General features: G+C 40.0%; 2 protein-coding genes across 2 annotated transcripts in view; one reads left to right on the top strand and one right to left on the bottom strand.

Moving 5' to 3' along the window:
• Positions 1 to 15,348, bottom strand: part of poc1a (POC1 centriolar protein A) — a 30,503-nt gene extending 15,155 nt beyond the window's left edge. Inside the window, exons 1-10 of the mRNA XM_079578887.1 lie at positions 15,229 to 15,348; positions 12,480 to 12,564; positions 12,205 to 12,376; positions 12,003 to 12,055; positions 10,158 to 10,302; positions 9,842 to 9,949; positions 9,657 to 9,772; positions 9,162 to 9,295; positions 5,771 to 5,839; positions 5,561 to 5,695 (exon numbers count right to left, since the gene is read on the bottom strand). Of these exons, the coding sequence (XP_079435013.1) occupies positions 5,561 to 5,695; positions 5,771 to 5,839; positions 9,162 to 9,295; positions 9,657 to 9,772; positions 9,842 to 9,949; positions 10,158 to 10,302; positions 12,003 to 12,055; positions 12,205 to 12,376; positions 12,480 to 12,564; positions 15,229 to 15,243 (1,032 nt within the window). The 5' untranslated portion in view covers positions 15,244 to 15,348. The remainder of the gene's footprint in view (positions 1 to 5,560; positions 5,696 to 5,770; positions 5,840 to 9,161; positions 9,296 to 9,656; positions 9,773 to 9,841; positions 9,950 to 10,157; positions 10,303 to 12,002; positions 12,056 to 12,204; positions 12,377 to 12,479; positions 12,565 to 15,228) is intronic.
• b9d2 (B9 domain containing 2) lies at positions 12,970 to 14,015 on the top strand. The gene has a single exon (XM_079578990.1). The coding sequence runs from the start codon at positions 13,383 to 13,385 to the stop codon at positions 13,908 to 13,910; it is 528 nt and encodes a 175-aa protein (XP_079435116.1). The 5' UTR covers positions 12,970 to 13,382; the 3' UTR covers positions 13,911 to 14,015.
• Positions 15,349 to 20,555: the final 5,207 nt, after the last annotated feature.

Genomic DNA, 20,555 nt, shown 5'->3' with positions numbered 1-20,555 from the left:
TGCGCTACATCCTTGATAAGCCCTGCTTTCATCCGCACACAAAACGGTTTGTTTTACACCTGTTACAACTTAGAAATGACTACATGTGTTGGCGCTTTGGAGGAAATCTTTGAACTTGTGAGAATGTTTCTCGTAAAACGCAGGGCTCCGCCATGTGTTAATAGCTATAATCTTACCAAAACGGACTCTGGTTTACCCCGGATTCAAAGCAGAATAAGGCACAGTGTAGTTCAAGATAAAACAGATTCATGTTTGTTTAGAGCAGCCCCTGTCCTGTTTTCGTTCTAATGTAGTCCTCATTTAGCCCTGGATCGTTTTGACTTTCTTAGTCGTAGCTTAATCCCAGTTTAGACCTGGTTTACTCCTAGATCAAGTCCTGGTAAGGGGTTAGGACGAAAACACTGGTGGTGATGGGGGGATTATGTCGATGCTTCTGTCAGCGCTGGATGACAAACACAGACACTAGTTATTATTGTAGCTGTGCAAACAGAGACCCACACTTAGAGAGAGGAGGCTTGTGGAACCGCGACAATACAATGCATCAATTTATACAGCACTATAAATTAGGGATGCACCGATACCGATACCAGTATCGGGTATCGGGCCGATACCACATACTCGTACTCATTCATGAGGTCCCGATACCAGAAACCGATACCATTTGATGTGCGGCCAGCGCACCTATGAGGCGCACCTATGAGGCGCACCTATGAGGCGCACCTATGAGGCGCACCTACGAGGCGCACCTACGAGGCGCATCTCTCAGCTGAGGAGAGAAGATAGCAACAAACTGGAGAATTCTTTAGTGGAAATACAATAATCCACATAGAGGTGACTTTATTACAGACTGCGCTCTCTAAACCAGAGTCTGTGCTGGATTTAACCAGAGCTTAATGTTGTTAGTGCTGCAACGTCTGCAGTGTTTACAACATATAGGCTAACGATGCTAACTCGCGGCTAGCAGTTTTGGCCACTCTGACGCCGTTTTATGCCCAGGGGTTTATTCATCTGAAAAACTAACCCAGCGACTAAAAAGTCCTCAGAAAATGCAAATTAAAGACATACAGCATGTTTATATTGAGGGAAAATGAGCTGCAGCAGAACAATGAAAACGCTGTAACTACTCGCTAAGTTACTACAAACACACGAGAAAATCTACAGGAGCTGAAGTAGACGAAGAAGACGAAAAGAGACCATTTAAGTAACATCTCAATACTATTGTTAAATAAAAATACATAAATGAATAAAGCTCAGGCACTGGGAGCTTTTGGACATGGGCTTTTCTGTCTATGATGGACAGTGCAATAAAAATTACAAATTATATCGAATGAAAATAAAAATAAATAAATAAGTGGCATCAGCACAATTCTAATATGATAAATGTGTAGCCTACTTTACCTAAGGAAATGTACATGAGTAAATCTACTAATTACAAACCAATCTGCTGTGAAAAAAGTAAGAATGTTGAAGAAAATGCCTTGTACTCGTATCGGTATTCGGTATCGGCGAGTACTTAAATCCAAGTACTCGTACTCGTATCGGTTTTGGAAAAAATTGTATCGGTGCATCCTTACTATAAATCATGAGTAATTAAACAAATAATAATATCAATTTATGGCAAAACATCAATGCAGAACTAAGTAACTCATGCCCCTAGAGGCCATAAGCACCACTGCAGGTGTTGTAGCATGTTGAGGTTTTTTTGACTCTGAATTGTCCGTGAGAGTAAATACTACGCTGACAGAAAAGATAAAGGGAGAGAGGGATATTGTACATCGGGCCACAACACAATTACACAATGGAGATCAGTTATTTCACTCAAACCTGGCTGTAAATACTGCTAAAGTGGCGCTAGCCCGCAGTTAGCTTTGCCCATTAGCCTATTAGCTTCTTCTTCGTGGTTCCATTAGTGTGTATTGCGCCTCCAACCCGGAGCAGGGAACGTTGCAAGGGTGGTTTTCTGGCCAGAGACACCAGGGGGAGACAGACCCCTCAATCATCCCATTAACACTTGTATTAACCCCAGAGGGACTACGGAAAGGATTTATTTTTAAGTTACTTAGTTCTTCTTTAAGCAATATAGCTATTTTACAGATATTTGTCTAATCATCAACCCAATTTAGCAGAATAACTGTAACTATAGTAATATATTGAGGCCAAACACTACACCATAGCAGTTTGAAACAGCACCTTTACAGACTGACAGCTTTGCCTCTCCAAAGTGTTATGGTTCAAGTCATTTATAAATGTATCCACACTTCCTCGTACCCAATGAGCAGATGTAATTGCTTTGAGAGCTTAAAGAAATAGCGCCATTTATTTCCTGGTTTACTTTCCGGCGACACGTGTGTAAGACTCTCTGCGCATTATCAGAGATGAAAGGGGCAGTATTAATAATAAATTATGAATGACTAAATAATAAATGAAAGAGGAAATCTGGGAAGCGGGGACTTCCAGGTGCAGACGGAGGCATTGGTTCAAATGACACATCTGACAAATGCTTACTGAAATAAAGATGATGAGCCACTATGAAGTGAAAGCTCATTGTGCTCAGTTTACACTTCTGACAGCATAGATACTTGTCTTTAAACACAAAGAACATTGTGGTGGTATCAGTGAGTTCCAAAACACATCGATTATTGACTCAAATGATTCGCAAACATATAGGTTGAGTGAGGGTCACCATGAAAAAACTAAATAAAAATCTATGTTATGTTATTATTCACTGTGGTTCTGATAAAGCTACCCCAAATCTAAAATTTGTCTGGACTAAAGGAGTGAAAATGGTGCACAACTGGAGTATGATGGAACTGCAATTTTTCTATTGTATTTATTAATGTGAGATTGTGCAATATAGGGCTGTGCAATTAATCGAAATTCGATTACAATTTTGATTATTCCAAACGAAAAACAAAACAAAAACAGTGCTGCTCAGTTTACTTGCGCAGGTGTGAGGGCTGGCCAGCAGGGGGCAGGTGTGAAACAGAGACCTCTCCTTAATCGAGGCAAACTTGAAATCATTTGTACTTTTATGACTGTTCAGAAAACAGAAAATATTCAGCATATTTTTTTTTTATGAATAAATATATAAATAAAATAAAGACCTTTTTTTATAGGGAACAAATAATCGTTTGAATAATTCTGATTTCAATTATGACAAAAATAATCGTGATTATTATTTTTTCAATAATCGAGCAGCCCTAGTGCAATATGTTTTTGTTTTCTTTTTTGGCATATCAATTCAGGCTTCCTGGAGAGGTGCAACAATCTTGGTGATATGTTTGGTCCCAATGAAATCGTGTTTTACTGAATTATTAAGTTGTGACATTGAGTGTGGTAATAAAGGAGGATGTCATCTACTGTAAATAGCCCATGAAAAAACAATCAAAGTGACTGCACTTTGATTTGTGGCGCTTTTAAAATACTAGAAAAAACAAACTGATGTTTCGGCAACATTACGATCACTTTGTTATGGATTTGTATTCTGTAAAACAATCAGTCCAGGAACAAAAACTACTACCGGTAATTACTATTTCAGATGAAAGGACATTTCTAGCTCCTTGTTATAATGTTGCTATGTATATTAAAAAAACATGTTGCTGTTATTATTTACAACATGAAGACCAGAAGGTCCATGCACTCTTATATTGTAAAGTAGGGCCATTAGCAGAGGTGAGCTGGTTCAACAAAGGCACTTTATGGAACATGTGAAACCTACTGATAATGACAGTGCCCAGTTACTGCATCATATACAGTACCTAAAAGCATGTCCAGAACACAGCTCATGGTACATCACATCTTAAGTAACACAGGTATTGTTTTTCTTTTTTCTACTTTTCCATTAGTGCACAACCTTCAGACTGCAGTTTTTGAATTTTAAAAAGGTACTTTTTTTTCTCCCCCAGACAGATTTTGTAATGTTACAAATCATATCTTTGCGTGGCCTGGCTGCCCATTTTCTAATTAGGCCGCTAAGCATGTCTGCGATAGCGCCTGTTGAGTGGAGATGCTATTAAAATCTATTTACAAATGGGTTTCAGCGCGGTGGGAGGAAATAATGGCGCTCTATCAGAGAATCAGAATAACAGCTCTTACGTGTCCGTCTGAGGCATTAGCAGCGGTTTATTAATGCAGACCAGACGCTTTGTACTTGGGGCTATTAATAGTGGCACTTACCTTTGAGAACAGGTAAAAAACATAAATTGGAGAATGATTAAACAATTACTTCACCTACAGTATTTATCATAACATCACAGAATGATATCAAATCTTAGGTTGCCTCAGTGGTTAGGCTATGGAGCTCTGACACACTATACGTTTTCCTTCCTTATGTAAACTTTAAATAAGTAAGTAAGTGCTTTATTTGTCGCTGTACAATTGCACAAAGAAATTGCGTTCAGGCCTTGGGTTAGTCCTGAACCGCTGTGACTGAGCGCGCCGCCATTGTGGGCCAACCTGACCTATGGGAGCTGCCTCGGTGCCAAGAGTTGAAAGATAAGTCAAAGATGTGTGAGTGGGTCGAAACACAGCTCCAGGTATGTTTTTGATGAGAAAACATTGTCATAACCTCTAAAAAGTTAGTTTGGCATAACCCCCCTTTTAAATTGTTATTATTTGTTGATTTAACTGCAGTGTCTCGCCATTTAAATCAAGTTTTGAGATTGTCCATTTGAATTATTCTTGCTTTGAAACAACGGCCCAGAACCCTCGACTCTTTTCCCAGTAACGATAGCGATTTCTAAAGTGGCCGTGGGTGGATCTTGAAACTGAAAAAAAAAAATCAATGGGTGAAAGAGGATCCTGGGAAGACCTTGGCAGTGCCCTTGTAGATGTAACTAACACTGGGGGAGACAAAGAGCTGAAATTTGAAGCACTGCTCCACTCCGCACCAGCCGACAAGAGTCTTCTTCAATAATTTAACATCGGTAATTGCGACACTATTTTCCGCCTTTTAGTTTAGCTTTAATTCAATTTAATTCTATTTCACTTGTTGTTTTGTGTTTGGTTGGATAAGTAATTAATCATAATATTTCATCTATTTTGCAAATGTAAACCCAACTATTTGGCGGTCTTCATCAGGGCTTTCCGATTGTTACATATAGCAAAGCGATTTGATGGAATATTTGAATGGGGTGGAATACTTATATACAGTGTTATTGGACACTTAAAGGAGAACTCCCATGGGTTTGAGTGTCTAGTTTGTCGATATGGAATTGATGGCGGCTGGAAATCCAACTGTTAAAGTGGCTACCACAGAGAAGGCTATGGCTGTTCACACAAAGGACACTACAGAAAGGAAAACATAAATAGATAAAAGAAGCATTGTATAGTCCTTACATGCAACCATTTTTTTTTTTTCCAATTTAGAGCAAATTTAGAGCAAAAAAAACAAATTGATTTTATGGTGTGGAATCAGATTCAACATTTGCAGATCTTCCTTTTGGACCTTTACTTTGAAAATGTCTGGCCGCATTGGACTTCCATCATTTCATCCTAGAATCATAGAGCTGATGGAGCTCGATGGGGCCCCTCTTTCCCGCGGCGTCTGTGCTGCACGTACCTGGCTCCGCTGCGCCGGCTCTGAGCTGACCGTGATGTGAGCAGTCGGGGCTCGAGTGCCAGAGCGGCTCCTGTGTTGCTGCCCAATGCCGTCTCCAAACTCAGCCGCGTCAAAGTTAGTCTTCCACACCAGCAGCTGCTCAACAAAAGCATCGGACGGTTATGATAAAACATCAAAATTGCAAAATAGGATGAAGCCAGTTTAAATCACCTGCTCGTCATTGCCCCCAGAAGCAAAGTATTCTCCGTTTTTGGAAAAAGCTACACAGGTTACTGGACCCTATAGGAAACAGGAAAAGAAAAGACAGATACTAGATACAGAAGGATTATTTATGGAGAATCCAGCGACACAAGCACATAGATTTCATTCAAACACAATAATGTACTACAGACTCCATGTAATGAAGGGATGTGTCACAGAAGGAAGAAGCTGCTATGAATAAGAAGAAGAATCAACTTTTATTTTTTATCTCAAATCCACACACAGTTAAAATAAAAATTGCACTGAGGTGGGATGTGCACAAGCCGGGCCAGTTTTAGGTTTTTTTTTAGTTTGTGTTTCCCAGAAGCACCTGAGAGCAGCGTCGCCATGGCAACGCGGCGGGCCTGACAGACAGAGTGTTCAGCTCTGACTAACGCCTGCTGCTGCTGCCACTGTACCACTGCAAATGAGTGGAAAGAGAGTAAGAAGAGAAAGAAAGAAAGAAAGAAAGAAAGAAAGACAGAATGAGAAGTGAAAAAGAGAGAGAAAGAGAGAGAGAGAAAGAGAGAGAAAGAAAGAGAGAGAAAGAAAGAAAGAAAGAAAGAGAGAAAGAAAGGAGAAAGAAAGAGAGATAGAGAGAGAAAGAAAGAGAGAAATAAATAAAAAAGAGCGAGAGAACGAACGAAAGAGAGAAAGCAAGCAAGAAAGAAAGAAAGAAAGAAAGCAAGCAAGAAAGCAAGAAAGCAAGCAAGAAAGAAAGAAAGCAAGAAAGAAAGAAAGAAAGAAGCACTTAACTTCTCCACATGAAACAATAAAAAGAAAACAAAAAGTGTCTGGGGTGATGCTAGATTTTAGTAACTGTTTATAAGGTCACGATTAATACATGGCAGCCCCCATTGGTATTGCACATAATTGATTTGTTTGGAGTTTTGTTCAAGATTTACTAAACCAAAAACTTGATACTCAGAGGCCGCTATATTACTAAAAAGTTGATGTATTTTAGTATCATAAACTGTATCGGGTCAGGCAGGACTTGTTGAGCCAGATCAAGAGTCATTATACAGTAGTGTAAATCCCAAAGGGTTCTATAACACTTGACAAAAACACTGGAAAAACATGACAAAACGCGGTCAAGACGTGACAAAAAATGAGGCATTACGCTGTTGCTCTCCAGTCGAGCAGCTTTTAGATTTGGGTAAAGCCGAACTGGAGAAAATGCGCTCGGTTAAGGCGGGGGTTAAGAGGATAAAAGGAGAGTAAGTAAGATGTGTAGACGTTCGTTGTTTTAAAGAGTGAAAATGTACAGATATTTTAAAACATTTGAGCAGCGTATCAACAAAGTGTAATACAAACCTCAGAAATGATTATTATTTTGAATTGTTGGGGAGTAACTTGCATTATTACAGCCCAAAATTCCCATATGTACAAGATGAACACTTGTGTTGTTCCCTCAATGACAGCCCCGAGACCAATTAAACTAAATTAGCAGTACTCATTGCAGCTCGTACAAGTGCATACCGGGGAGCTGAACCTGGGGCCCACGCACAGCAGATGGGGTGCTCTCATCTCGAGGTATGTTTCCACTGAGACAACGGCACTACAGGCACTGACAGCAGATTGGCACAGTCGCCAGTAAGGGTAGTACAGAAGGAGAAACAATGGAGGCGGAGGGGGAAATTGGTATTTAGAGAAGGATGTCTTTCATGGTATTAGTAAGATGAAATGACAAGCTTTAGTGTTATTTGCATGTAAAGAAATGTATGTGGGACAAACTTGCATCATGGGACAAACATGGATCAGTCTGGATCACCTTTTTCAAAATCATTATCCCAAGTTGCGTAACATTGTGATGATTTTATAATAGAGCTGTAACTGAGGTTATAGCAAAGGTCACTGTGACCGTAATAAAAAGGAAAACTATAAATACGATCCGTTTTCAAAGACACCAAGGCCACGTGTGGACTGAGTGCACTGGACACAGACAGAGACAGAACAAAGAGAAGATCCAAAAAAAAATAAAAAAAAATAACGGAGGCAGTGTTTCCTTCCAACAACCCCGAGATGAGTCATCTGCGAGTGGGCCGCCCGCTCTTCTGCAAGTACTAAAATACACCACATCATAAAGAGGTGTCTAAGCACACTCTACACACTTTTCAAACAATAAAAAACACGTTGGATACACTCTACTGCATTCAGTTCACAGCAATGGAAACAAGGGAAGAGGAGGGCTGACCCATCGCGAGATTGGCATCCACAGTGTTCGAAAAAGCATTTATAGACACTTGACAACAGATTGTTGGCGCGGACAAAGAGAAGAGAACACATTACTCCTGTGCTAAAGTCTCTCCGCTGGCTTCCTGTTGGGTCCAGAATCCAACGTAAAATCCTGTTCCTCACATTTAAGGCCATATCGTTCCATATCAGCCAACCAGTGCACTTCGCTCTCAAATCTAAGGCTACTAGTGATTCTACATTCAAGACTAGGCTCAAAACGTACTTCCTTGAATTGGCTCATGATCAGGTCAGTGAGGTAAAGTTCTAACCCACAGCCTAAAGCAAAGGAGGAACACTGCTGTAGGAAGTACGGTACACTGAGCGTGATCCTCTTGCTCTTCACACTGTACACTTTGTCTTTTAATTATGATACAATATTGGCCCCTGAGGCTCGTCACATTAGGTTTGCCTGGACACTACATTTGCCTGAACTTCACGTTGTCTTGTTTATTGTTCTGATTCATCGCTTTAATGTTTGTGCAGTCCTGAAAGGCAACTCCTGTTGTGATATTGGGCTATACAAAACATTGATTGATTGACTTTACATCATGGACTCACAATTGTATTCTCTTGAGCATCTCCTACGTACCAATGGCAACTCAATGCTTTTTATCATGTGCTTTTGTTGAAATAAAATTTCAGAAACAAATTTCACAGCCAAACATTGTATTATTTCATAAGTCCTTTGAACACGTTTTACGTTGATTGTTCCCTCGTGAAAAACACACCTAGAATTGTAATTTGTCTAATTCCTTATCCTGCATATATGACCATTCTTCTTTTAAAATAGCGCTAGTCCCCCACCTGATGATGTCATGAGGTGGCGCTCTACTGTGCTTGCAGAGATCTTCATCAGACTCTACTGTAAATCATTTCTTACAAATAGCTTTGCTTAAACCGCTTCAGTCAAGTAGAAAAAAATGGCAAACATTATCTATGCTCAGATTCAGAACATATAGTATTGAACTGCTTGTACCCTTTTTTCCCAATTGTGAAGTATTTTATATAGTCTGAATAATGCACAATATTGGACCGACGGGATGAAATCACATACTCACATATAAACTATAAAAAGTAACAGCAGTGCGTGTGATTGCAGATTGTTGTTAGGTTTGTGATGCTTTACCTGATGACCATGAAGCGTGTACAGCAGCTTTCCCTCCAACAGGTCCAGGACCTTCACCGTGGAGTCACTGGAGGCAGTTATGAGGAAGTTCCCGGCGGGATGGAATGACAAACTGTTCACTACGCCACTGTGTACTAGACAAGGACAAAACAAACTTACATTTAAGTCTCCACTGTTTATCTATAAGAGTGCAATTTGGACCAGTAAACACAAATGGAGCGAATATCATTTGAGATGCTTTGGTTCCCTCTGCTGGCTGGAGCTTGTACATAGTACATAGTTTAAAGTCGGGTATGTTTTTATTTGTGTTGGTAGAGTTAGCCGAATTATAAGTAAACTTTCTGAACCTCGTACGTGAGAGTAATACTTGTTGTAATACTTGTGACCTTGCATCCCCTGAGAAGTCAGAAATGCAATTAAAAGTGACACATTCATTAGGTATTTTGTTCATGAATAGTTGACAGTGATTCTACTTTAAAATAAAGTAATTCTCACCTTGGTAGTGCTGTAGCATCTTATGCGACCTGATGTCCCACACTTTCACAGAGTTGTCTGTACTGGCTGCGGCAATACATGTTCCACTGGGATGGAAGTCAACGTGGTTGGAATATCTTTCAAAAAAAAAAAAGAAAGTTACTAAAAAATATTGTGACTATATATTTGAATGGTAGATAACTTACCCTGCGTATTCATAAAATGAGTGAATGCATTCTCGACTGTTTTTGTCCCACAACTTTATAGTTTTATCGTCACTGGTCGATACAATCAGACGGTCATCAGGAGAAAACCTGCAAAATAAATGTACAAGACAAAGCTTACACACTTGACACACCAGAATGACTCACATATTAAAACTTAATCCCTTTGGTATTTCAAAAGCATGGTATGTTTCTACAATCACTGAAATACAAGTAGCCATGCCAGTTTAGGATAGTAAATGTTTTCTGTTCACACACAAGATAAGATGAAGATGAAGAAAAGATAAGAAATTCTAACCTGGCGCAGCGGACCCAATTAATGTGTTGATTTAGAGAGAAGAGAAACTTTTGTCGGTGAACCGTCCAGATTTTGACTGTTTTATCATCGGAGGCTGTGACCAAACTCTGGCCGTCTCCAGAAAAACTCACACTCCGCACTGTGGCTGTGTGAGTAGCAATGCCAGATGAAAATTTGAAATACAGTAGATAATATTCATAAGAGCATAGGATGGTAGAGGTCAGCAAGAGGATGAAAAGGCTTTTTGAATTTTTTAAATACATCAATTACTTCCAAAGTTATAAACATTTCAGTTTTCATTTTCGGCCACTTTTGGTGAAATCGATTTCCATTAAAACAATAGGATATGGTCTGGACCGATTTATCACAAAAAGTGGTACAATTTTCAGCTTCTTTGTTCTCTAACTTTCCCATTTCCCCAAATATCATTCTCAAAATTCACATCCAAGAAGGAAAATTGTCAAGGATTTCAAATATGATGTCAGATTTTAATTGTGGGCTAAGACAATGCAACCAATTTGCATATTTTAACAAATAATTAAGGCGAGACACTGCAGGTGGATACAGAAAACATTTAAAGTGAGTGATATCGATTTTAAACTTCAGCTGTATATTATTAACACAAATCTGAACAAAAACTGTATTGCTGTATTTCCGTAATATTTGTTTATATATAAAAATAAGAGTTTATGCTAAAATATGCAATTTTTTGCAGATTAAATCTAAATAATGCACCATCCATGTTTAAAATAATGGTTTAAGCTTTGTTGGTACATTAGATAAGAAGATTCTTTCAGAGGGGATTTGGGACATCTTGTATAGTTTTTTGAATAAGCCAGTTATGGTGATCTCCAAAAAAAAAAAAAAAAAGGCTAATATTTAGGACTTTTTTTTTTTTTTTTTAGTTACTTAATTTGTAAATTCATAGTGGAAATTCAGCAAAACATATCCTATTGCATTTCTGTTATTTTGGTAAATTAATCACGTGAATAAGATTGTTTTAAGAGCTAATTTGTAGTTCAAAAACTCCGCACTGTGGCTTTATGCAAATGAGTGCGCACCGCGGAGCAGAGAGGATTTGGAGCGAGACACGTTATACAAGGGAAACTAGCTTCGTAGCCCCACACTGTGGCTGATGCTGGTGCCCTGTGGACCACGCTGGTTCCCGGTGTGCCAGGGCATGTGCCAGGGCCAGAAACAGCCACAGACCTGGGCTACAGTCGGGCCGTTACCGCGGGAGCGGAGCGGAGCTAACGCTAGCTACACCGCGGACTCGCCCTGGTTTAGAGCGGCCGCTGACGGCGCGGCCAGGTTTTATAACTTCATTCAAAAAGCCGCGGGTCAAAATCACATTTATATCCCAAACCAAAGCGCAAATAAGAAAGAATACTTCTTATATTTTATGATCATGATGGTGACTTTTCGAAAAATGTCCACACTTTCAGCCACGATTGCAGAGACTTTCCCCCACAATATCTCAAGATTTACAGCAAATATGCAGAAGTCACCAGCACCATTGGACTCGGCTACTCGTGTTCTGTTTGACTGGAAAATATCACGGTCCGGGAACGTGATTTGTTGCCGCGGAAAACGAGATGAAAAAAGTGTTTTTTTCGAGCGAGGTCCAGACCTCTGATACACGATTTTGACGCTGCAGGTGGACTTTACTCATTCATAACTCAACAATTAATTGGCCTACCGAAGAACTAAAAACACCAGTGGATTCCTTGATTCAAGCTGCGTTTAATGATGCTATATTAATAAATATCCGTCGAATATTGTAACCGCTAGATGGCGCTAAAGCTGAGGAACGCTCATTCAGGTCATTTTTCACCACTCAGTGACGGCTGCATTTTGCGTTGCTAGTGTGAGCTTTGAACACTGTCGACTCGGCTTTCCTGACAAAAAGGAACATTAAATCCACAGGTGTTTCTTGTGCAAATGTGATCAAATTGGTCTGTAAGAGTCAAGTCCGTTCCATCAACAAGTGAACAAACTTAGGTGGACTGACCCCTATGTTAAAAAATAAATAATAGTGAACACCTACAGGCTGGGCACCCATAGTCGAACACTCTTGTCTCTCGAGGCAGAAGCTACCAAGTGTCCCGATGGAGAAAACTGCACAGAGGTGACAGCATCTTTGTGTCCATCAAAACGATAGGCTCTGGTCTGTGGCTTCATATTCCATATCATCACACAGGAGTCAGAGGAACCAGTGGCTAAAAGAATTAAATGATAACAAATCAGACAATAAAAACGGATTCATACATTTGTATTACGAGTTACAATCCCCCCCCAAGGAATACATATTTGAAAGTTTACCAATCTGTTTCATGGTGCAGCTAAAGTCCACACTGGTTACAGTATCCCTGTGGCCCCTAAAATGCCTCTCGAGGGTTGGATCGGACTGTTGGGGGAAAATAACAATCTGATTGATACTTGTGTACACATATACATATATATAGTGAAGATGTTTAAAATAACACATGTCCGGTGATAACAACAAGGTACAAAACAATGAGGGGAAAAAAAGTTCAACAATTTCCCCAAATTAGTATAGTTGTTGTGCAGTGATTTTAAACAATTTGAAGGTTAATTTGATGACGTAAGTAGCAGTATTTTAACGTAATGTATATAGCTTACTCTTGCAAAACTTTCTTTTGGCTTACAAAAAGTGATAAGAATGGCTTTAGCTACGCTTTTATTTCGAGTTTATTTTCTGCAACGTAAAACGGAAGTACGTCACGCGCAGCTGTAACCGGGAATCCTTGCTTTTTTGTTTTTCCTTCTTTCGCTGTTCAACCTCGGGGAAAAACATTACTTTTCATTCGAGAAGAGTATTTTCCACTTGCTTCTGTCGTCACATTTCATTTTAGACGAGGACAACTCTTCCTGTGTGGCCAAATTCAGGGCTTGAAAAACGTAAGCTGCGTTTCCAAGGAAACCCTGAGGTATTTGTTGCACGCTAATGGCTAATGCTAAACGAATCAACAAAACACAGCTTTGACGACTCTGGATCATCTTCAAGTTACTACAACCCAACTTTATCGACATATTGTATTTACCGCGCGTACTTATTCTTTTGAAATGGATCAACGCGCCTAAACTGTTCAAAACGAGGGGGTAATGTGAAGACCGCAAACTCCCGTTGCCAAGGAGACGCGAGGAAGCTAAAGGCTAATGTTAATCCACTTGTGATAAGACTCTTTTAACAGACATTTTAACATGGCAGAACTCCATATTATCGGTCAAATTGTGGGCGCCAGTGGCTTCCCGCAGAACAGCCTGTTTTGTAAGTGGGGGGTTCACACGGGCGGTGCGTGGAGACTTTTGTCCGGTTTGAAGGAGGGACAGACTCAGGTGGACAACCCGCAGATTGGTGAAATGGCGTACTGGAGCCACCCCATCGATCTACACTACACGACCAAAGGACTGCAAGGATGGCCGAAGATCCACCTCCAAGTCTGGCACCAGGACTCGCTCGGGCGCTGCCAGCTGCACGGGTACGGTTATTGCCACGTCCCGTCCAGCCCGGGGCATCATCGAATGAACTGTGTGACATGGAGGCCGCTCGGCACTTGGCAGGAGCAGCTGGCCCACACGTTTGTAGGCGGGGGTCCTCAGCTTCGCAGCCCGGACACGATCTACAGCGGGGCGGACAGATACAGGCTGCACACTGAAGCCATGGGCACAGTGGAGCTCGAGCTGGGCATCATCATGAGTCGATTTGATAAATTTGGAGTCGAAAGCTAGACATGCTGTAATAGCTGGTTAATCGAAAGAAACTAGAGCTGTGGTATATTTTTGCACCTGCAAAGTGTTTTATACATAGATACCTATCTTTATCATAATAAAATAAATGTCTTCAAATGGTGTCGTGTGGGACAGTATACTACAAATAACATTGCAATTTAAAATTGTTGTGAAGGGGCACTGTATAATACATTATATTGGCCTATGATTACTATGGGCTTTAATCATCTCGACACAGTTCTTTAGAAGTGCTTAGATACATGATGAAAATCTCAAAAATCTGCTAATAATCAGCAACACTGTTTTATTGAGGGAAACTTTCCACAGAAATGGAAGAGCTATGTACACAGTAGATTATGAGGAGTTAAATTCATTAAAAGGAGATACTGTAAGTGCACCTGACATAACAAGCTGGTTTAGGTTGAACTGTCAAAAGTAACAGCTAAGTTACCAAAATCAAAACTTCTTAAGTAAGAAAGAAAAGAATGATGACTTCAATATCTCACTTTATGATATTTCACAAATCAAAGTACAATACATTGATTGAACTGCATCGAATGGCTTCTTTCGAACCATTTGACCACTGATCAGTGGTATATAAGCTCTAGTGACCACAAACATACTTCACTTTAACAGTATTATAACATCCCACTAATAGGTTGTGTTCACGTGACATCACAACATTCTAAAGAGCCTAAAATTTAAAACTGAGGTGGAGGCAACTGAAAATTCTATGGTGGTGACAGGCGAACTGCAGATTTTTTTGTTTAGTTTTTTGTTTATATCTCAGTCATTACTGGGAGAATCCACATGAAACAAAAACTGTCCCAAAGTTCATTGTCTCCTCTGTCAGCACATATGTATACAATATTGAAAAACATGAGCTTGATGTTATTTCGGCCATAAATATAATATATCAGGTTTGTGAATCCAATCACTATCAAATACTGATGAGGAAAGACATTTGTCAGTTTTCGTTTTGGAGATTTCTCACAAAAACGATTTCTCCCACAGAATTGTTTTGGAAAGTTCCGAAACTCTGAGGCCTCATTGATACCGAGTGGCTACAACACAACAGTTATGGAAATTCTACAATGTCACACAACAAGAGAAACTGCATACTTTCACAAGAAAATGAATGGGTTAAAAAAAAAAACGTATTTAATTCCACACCCTTTCAATACTGCATCAATGTGAATATCTGCACAAAAACACAAGTTAAGCACATAGTATAGTGTGATCTCACTGTAGTAGCTTCCATAACGTATTTACACTAAGTCAGTGTAAATAATTCAGATAAAACACGTTTGTTACTCACCAACGCAGAATTCATTTTTAAGGAATTAATGTCCAAGAAAATAATGATAAAGTCCTTACTGGGGTTGGGTTGAGACAGACAACTCACACTGGAAAAGCAAATGTAATCTGAAAAGTTTAAAGTTTGAAGTTCGCCGTTGTTAGCTTTAGCCGCTAACAACAACAGTTGAGTTCAGATTACGCGCCGCTGTGGGGCGCGAAAAGATGACGTCAGTGTTTTTAAAAGCACAGGAACTCTCGAACACTCGGCATTTACAAGGGAAGAAGCCAGTTGTGTGGGTTGTCTCTGAGCTAAAGGTTTGTTTGTAATAATGTCTCACAGTCATATGGATGTGTGGGCGGCTGCTGAGGATATATTTGTGCAGTTTAAGAGAACAACAGCAGAATATGAGAAGGAACTGCGTCTCCAACGAGGAGAATCACAGGCAACAACAGCAGGCACTGGGCTTGGGTTGAAGCAGAATATGGTGGAGGCTCCACTTGAAGAGAAGCCAGAAGTACAGAACGTCTAGCAGGAAGAAGAGAAGATTTCCAGTGCCTGTACCTTTATCCACAGCTGTTAGTGTGAATGTACTGCTTCAACAAAGAGAAACTGAACAGAGAGAGGGAACGCAAGAGGAAGCCATCTACCTAGAGCCAGAAACTGAGCAACTTAGCGAGGAGTCTTCTGACAATGATGAAGCCTGTGCATCCCCATTCAGCTGTCCAGCCACACAACACACAACAACGGCACACAACTCCCTCAAAGACATTTCCACACTGGGGACAAGCACCACTGCTAATGGAAACATGTCAGGGACCGAGAAAAGTGATGGACAGGAACAGCGTTGCTCTGTTTGCCAAAAGGGGTTTAGGAATAAATAGGATTTAAAAGCTCACACTAGAATTCACACAGGAGGGAAACCTTTCATCTGTTCAATCTGTGTGAAAACATACAGCCAAAAGCAATGTCTAAAAATACATATGAGACACACATGGATGAGAAACCATACAGCTGCTCAATCTGTGAAAAAACGTTTCTAGTAAGCCTATACTATGAGATCACATACAGGGGAAAAACCTGTTCAATCTGTAAAAAAGCAATTGCTCAAAAGTCAGGATTAAGTGCACATGCAAGAACACACACAGAGGCAAAATCACTCAAAAGTTCCAAATGTCAGAAACTTTGCAACTCGTCATTGCACTCAGGAGAGAAACCCTACAGCTGAGCAGTTTGTAGCAAAGAGTTTTGTTGCAGCGTTGGGCTCAACACACATAAAGACACACATGAGCAGAATGCATTCAGGAAAGTCATGACTGCGCGAATGTCAAAATTGTTTAATGGACTGATTGTAAATTGCTATTGAAAATTGTGCAAAAATAAGCAATGACGGGGAAAAAAACACACACAAAAAGACTTGACTACAGAAGTTTCCCCTGGGTTAAATATGGACAATGGAGCAATACAAAGCATTCACAGTTCCTTACTTATATTATGCTACGCTCTGTATAACAAAATGTCTACATTATTATATGCAAACTTCCAATCCACTTTATTTCTATAGTACATTTCAACAACATGACAGTTCCAAAGTGCTGCCCAAAAATGTACATAAAAACAGTACACAAAAACATCTCAATGTAGCTCCGCCAGTCAATAAAATAAGAGCAAACACTAGACTAAATAAGTAATTTAAAGCAATAAAAAGAAATTGTCTATTTAAAATCAAACAATAAAATACATACAAACAATAAAATAAGTAAAAACTAAAAGACACAGAGGACGGCACAACTCGCGCGGTTTTAAAAGCCAGAGAATAAAAGTGGGTCTTACGTCTTAAGATGAGACTTAAAACACTCCACTGTGGGTGCTGTACGTGTGTGGAGGGGCTGGGTATTCCACAGCTTTGTTCCTTCAAATCAACTAAATTATCAAAATGTTCCTATGCACATATATATATATATATATATGTTATGGTCGCAGATCAAAATTTGAGAATCGCACTGTATTCAACCTTTCATCCTGTTTATGTTGCAGTACGAGTGCCTGACAGCTTCAGAGGGACTATGGTGTTGTGATACCAGGTGGCAGCAGTGCAGTTGTTCCAGTACGAGTGCCTGACAGCTTCAGTGGGACTGTGGTGTTGTGATACCAGGTGGCAGCAGTGCAGTTGTTACAGAATGAGTGCCTGACAGCTTCAGAGGGACTATGGTATTGTGATACCAGGTGGCAGCAGTGCAGTTGTTACAGTATGAGTGCCTGACAGCTTCAGAGGGACTGTGGTGTTGTGATACCAGGTGGCAGCAGTGCAGTTGTTACAGTATGAGTGCCTGACAGCTTCAGAGGGACTATGGTGTTGTGATACCAGGTGGCAGCAGTGCAGTTGTTGCAGTACGTGTGCCTGACAGCTTCAGAGGGACTATGGTGTTGTGATACCAGGTGGCAGCAGTGCAGTTGTTGCAGTACGTGTGCCTGACAGCTTCAGAGGGACTATGGTATTGTGATACCAGGTGGCAGCAGTGCAGTTGTTACAGTACGAGTGCCTGACAGCTTCAGAGGGACTATGGTGTTGTGATACCAGGTGGCAGCAGTGCAGTTGTTACGGTACGAGTGCCTGACATCTTCAGAGGGACTGTGGTGTTGTGATACCAGGTGGCAGCAGTGCAGTTGTTCCAGTACGAGTGCCTGACAGCTTCAGAGGGACTGTGGTGTTGTGATACCAGGTGGCAGCAGTGCAGTTGTTACAGTACGAGTGCCTGACAGCTTCAGAGGGACTATGGTGTTGTGATACCAGGTGGCAGCAGTGCAGTTGCTCGGCAAAAATACAGCATAACAATACCAAAGATGATCAGATTTAATATTGCCATTATACAAAGGTGACAAATGACATATGGAATATTAAGTATAATATGTTGGTTGCTAGCATGTAAGTACAATAACTAGAAAATGTATTACATTTGCAAAATCCCCAACATTAAAATACATTTTTGATTTGCTTGCAATTGCATAAACATAAATGATAACTTGATCTCTTTTAGCCAATTTGAAATGTTTTCTAAATAACATTAAGACTAAAGGAAATGATGATGAAATGAATGTTTTGTGTTTGTTTTGTTTTGTTTTTTGGCATCCCTCTTAAAATGCTATTTAATTAGGCAATATCATATTTTTATTCTGGCTATATTAAAAGCAAATAGCACCAACTTAGTCGTGACATTGAGAGATTCAATGTATACAGTTACTCAACCATAGTTTTGTAATATTACGAGGGTTCATAAGGTTCAGACACAAGGTGGCAGCAGTGCGCAAGTTACTGATCCTTTCAACTCTGCTGCGTTTTCATCAAATACCGGATCTATTTTTTGGCCAGTTACAGCATTCAATGAAGAATCTGACTGGAATATTTATTAAATCTCCTGGAGAACTCATAATATAGATCATTTATAGGGCAAAGCGTAAGGGTGGTTGCAGAGTGGTCACCCCAGATTGACCACCCCACACAGAGGGGCTAAGTCACTGCATTATGGGGATTAGTAACACGTTTAAAGCAGTACTAAGTAACGTAGTATTTACTCTCACGGACAATTAATGAGTGAAAAACCGTAACATGCTATGACACCTGCAGTGGCGCTTATGGCCTCTAGGGGCACTAGTTAGCTGCTTTAAATCACCTTTACCTTGTTATTTACGACCAAACTGTAAGAAAGTTTGGGGAAATGGAGATAAAAATGTCTATTGAATCGCATGATAACCTCAGCATTGATTTTCACATTTGTACCATCAGACCTTAGCCTGGCTAACACCAGACTAAAATCACAAGTGATATTTAGTCTGGGGACACCAATTCATTTTCTCGTAGGAGAGGTGTGGTTTACGATCGTCCATACTCGTTTATTGGGCGATACGAAAAAAAAAAAAAAAAGTCTCTTGCGTCTGCACGTAGCCACAGCCAATCGTATCATCGTATGAGATGACGTATGACGTACCCGCTGTAAACTTTTGAATATAAACTATTTAGAACAAGGTCTAAAGCTTGATCAAAAAATACCATCGTGTCTGCTGCTGTCACGTTGGATCCGTAAATAAACTTTTTTTTTTTTTTTTTTATTATCCGTAAATAAACTACAAGCTTCCATATATCGAATAGCGCGTCATCGTCTTGCCGTCCCTCCTCGCTCTGTGATTGGTTCCCAAATCCACCGGAGATGTCGGCCATGGTCCCCAGGCTGTTGTGCAGTTCGAAATAATTCGAGCGCACACAGCAGCCTGGTGTTAGCCAGGTTAATCAGACCTAGTGAGTAAATAGGTTGTTTGCACTTTTCAACTATTTTCATAAACCCCCCAAAGTGTTTTGTGAGACTATAATGCTTGCACAAATCACTGAAATACTATAGTAAGCTCTTTGTGTGTTTTCTTTCTCTTCATAAACTTACACATTCTTGTCCCATTTGTGTTTTTTGCAGACCCTTGGCACTGCTCTAATTGCTGTGTGCTGAAGGAGGCGCGTCCAAAACGTCCCCACGTTACGCTATTAAATTGATGTGGGAACAAAAAAAACAAAAAAAAGAATTCTTGTAAAAGTCATAATGAGCGTGAGAGATCCCAGCCCTCTGATAAATCATAAACTTGAAAGAGAAGGAACAAGGAAGAGATGGAGTAAGAAATGAATCGGCCAGTATTGTTTTTACACACATCCTTTAAATAGAGTAGTGTGTTGGGTAATTTATGACATTTCAGTTTGTTGCGTAAACCTGCAGAAGTTCCCAGACAGGCTCAAGGAAGTCCGTTTAACAATGATCTAATGAAGGAGATGCATATCAGTCAAGTTTTGAAAGTGTACGGGCTCAAAAAGGACAAACTCTAACTGGTCATGGAAAGACAGCTCTCCAGTTCATTATTTGGAGGGCAGATGAATATTTTCTAATAGTATTTCAGCTGTAACATGATGTAAATATCACTGTTTGAGCTGTTTGAACTCATTTCACTTTGCCCTGATGGAAAACACTGAACGACTGAGAGCTTGCACAACCATCTGATAAGATTTTGCTTTTATGTGCACAAATCATCATATTCAATACAAATAGAGCCTTGAACTTAAATGAGTGGCAACGTGCACAATGTAAGAACATGACTTCTTTATTCTCCTTTGTGTGTTTTAAGCCACACCTTCCCTTTCTTTGCTGGTTTCCAAAGAAAGAATGCTGTTATTTCCGTGCCATTGTCAAACACAGTCATAGGGTATTGCCTAAAGGTTGTTACCGTAATAGTAAAATTGCTTGAGGTACATAACAATTAGACAAATATGCAAAACATTATTGCTATTATTATTTCTATTAATAGAAATGACA

This window comes from Gobius niger, assembly GCF_951799975.1.
Source record: "Gobius niger genome assembly, chromosome: 20".
Lineage (NCBI taxonomy): Eukaryota > Metazoa > Chordata > Actinopteri > Gobiiformes > Gobiidae > Gobius > Gobius niger.
Note: the sequence above shows the minus strand (reverse complement) of the source record. Positions and strands in the feature narration are given on the sequence as shown.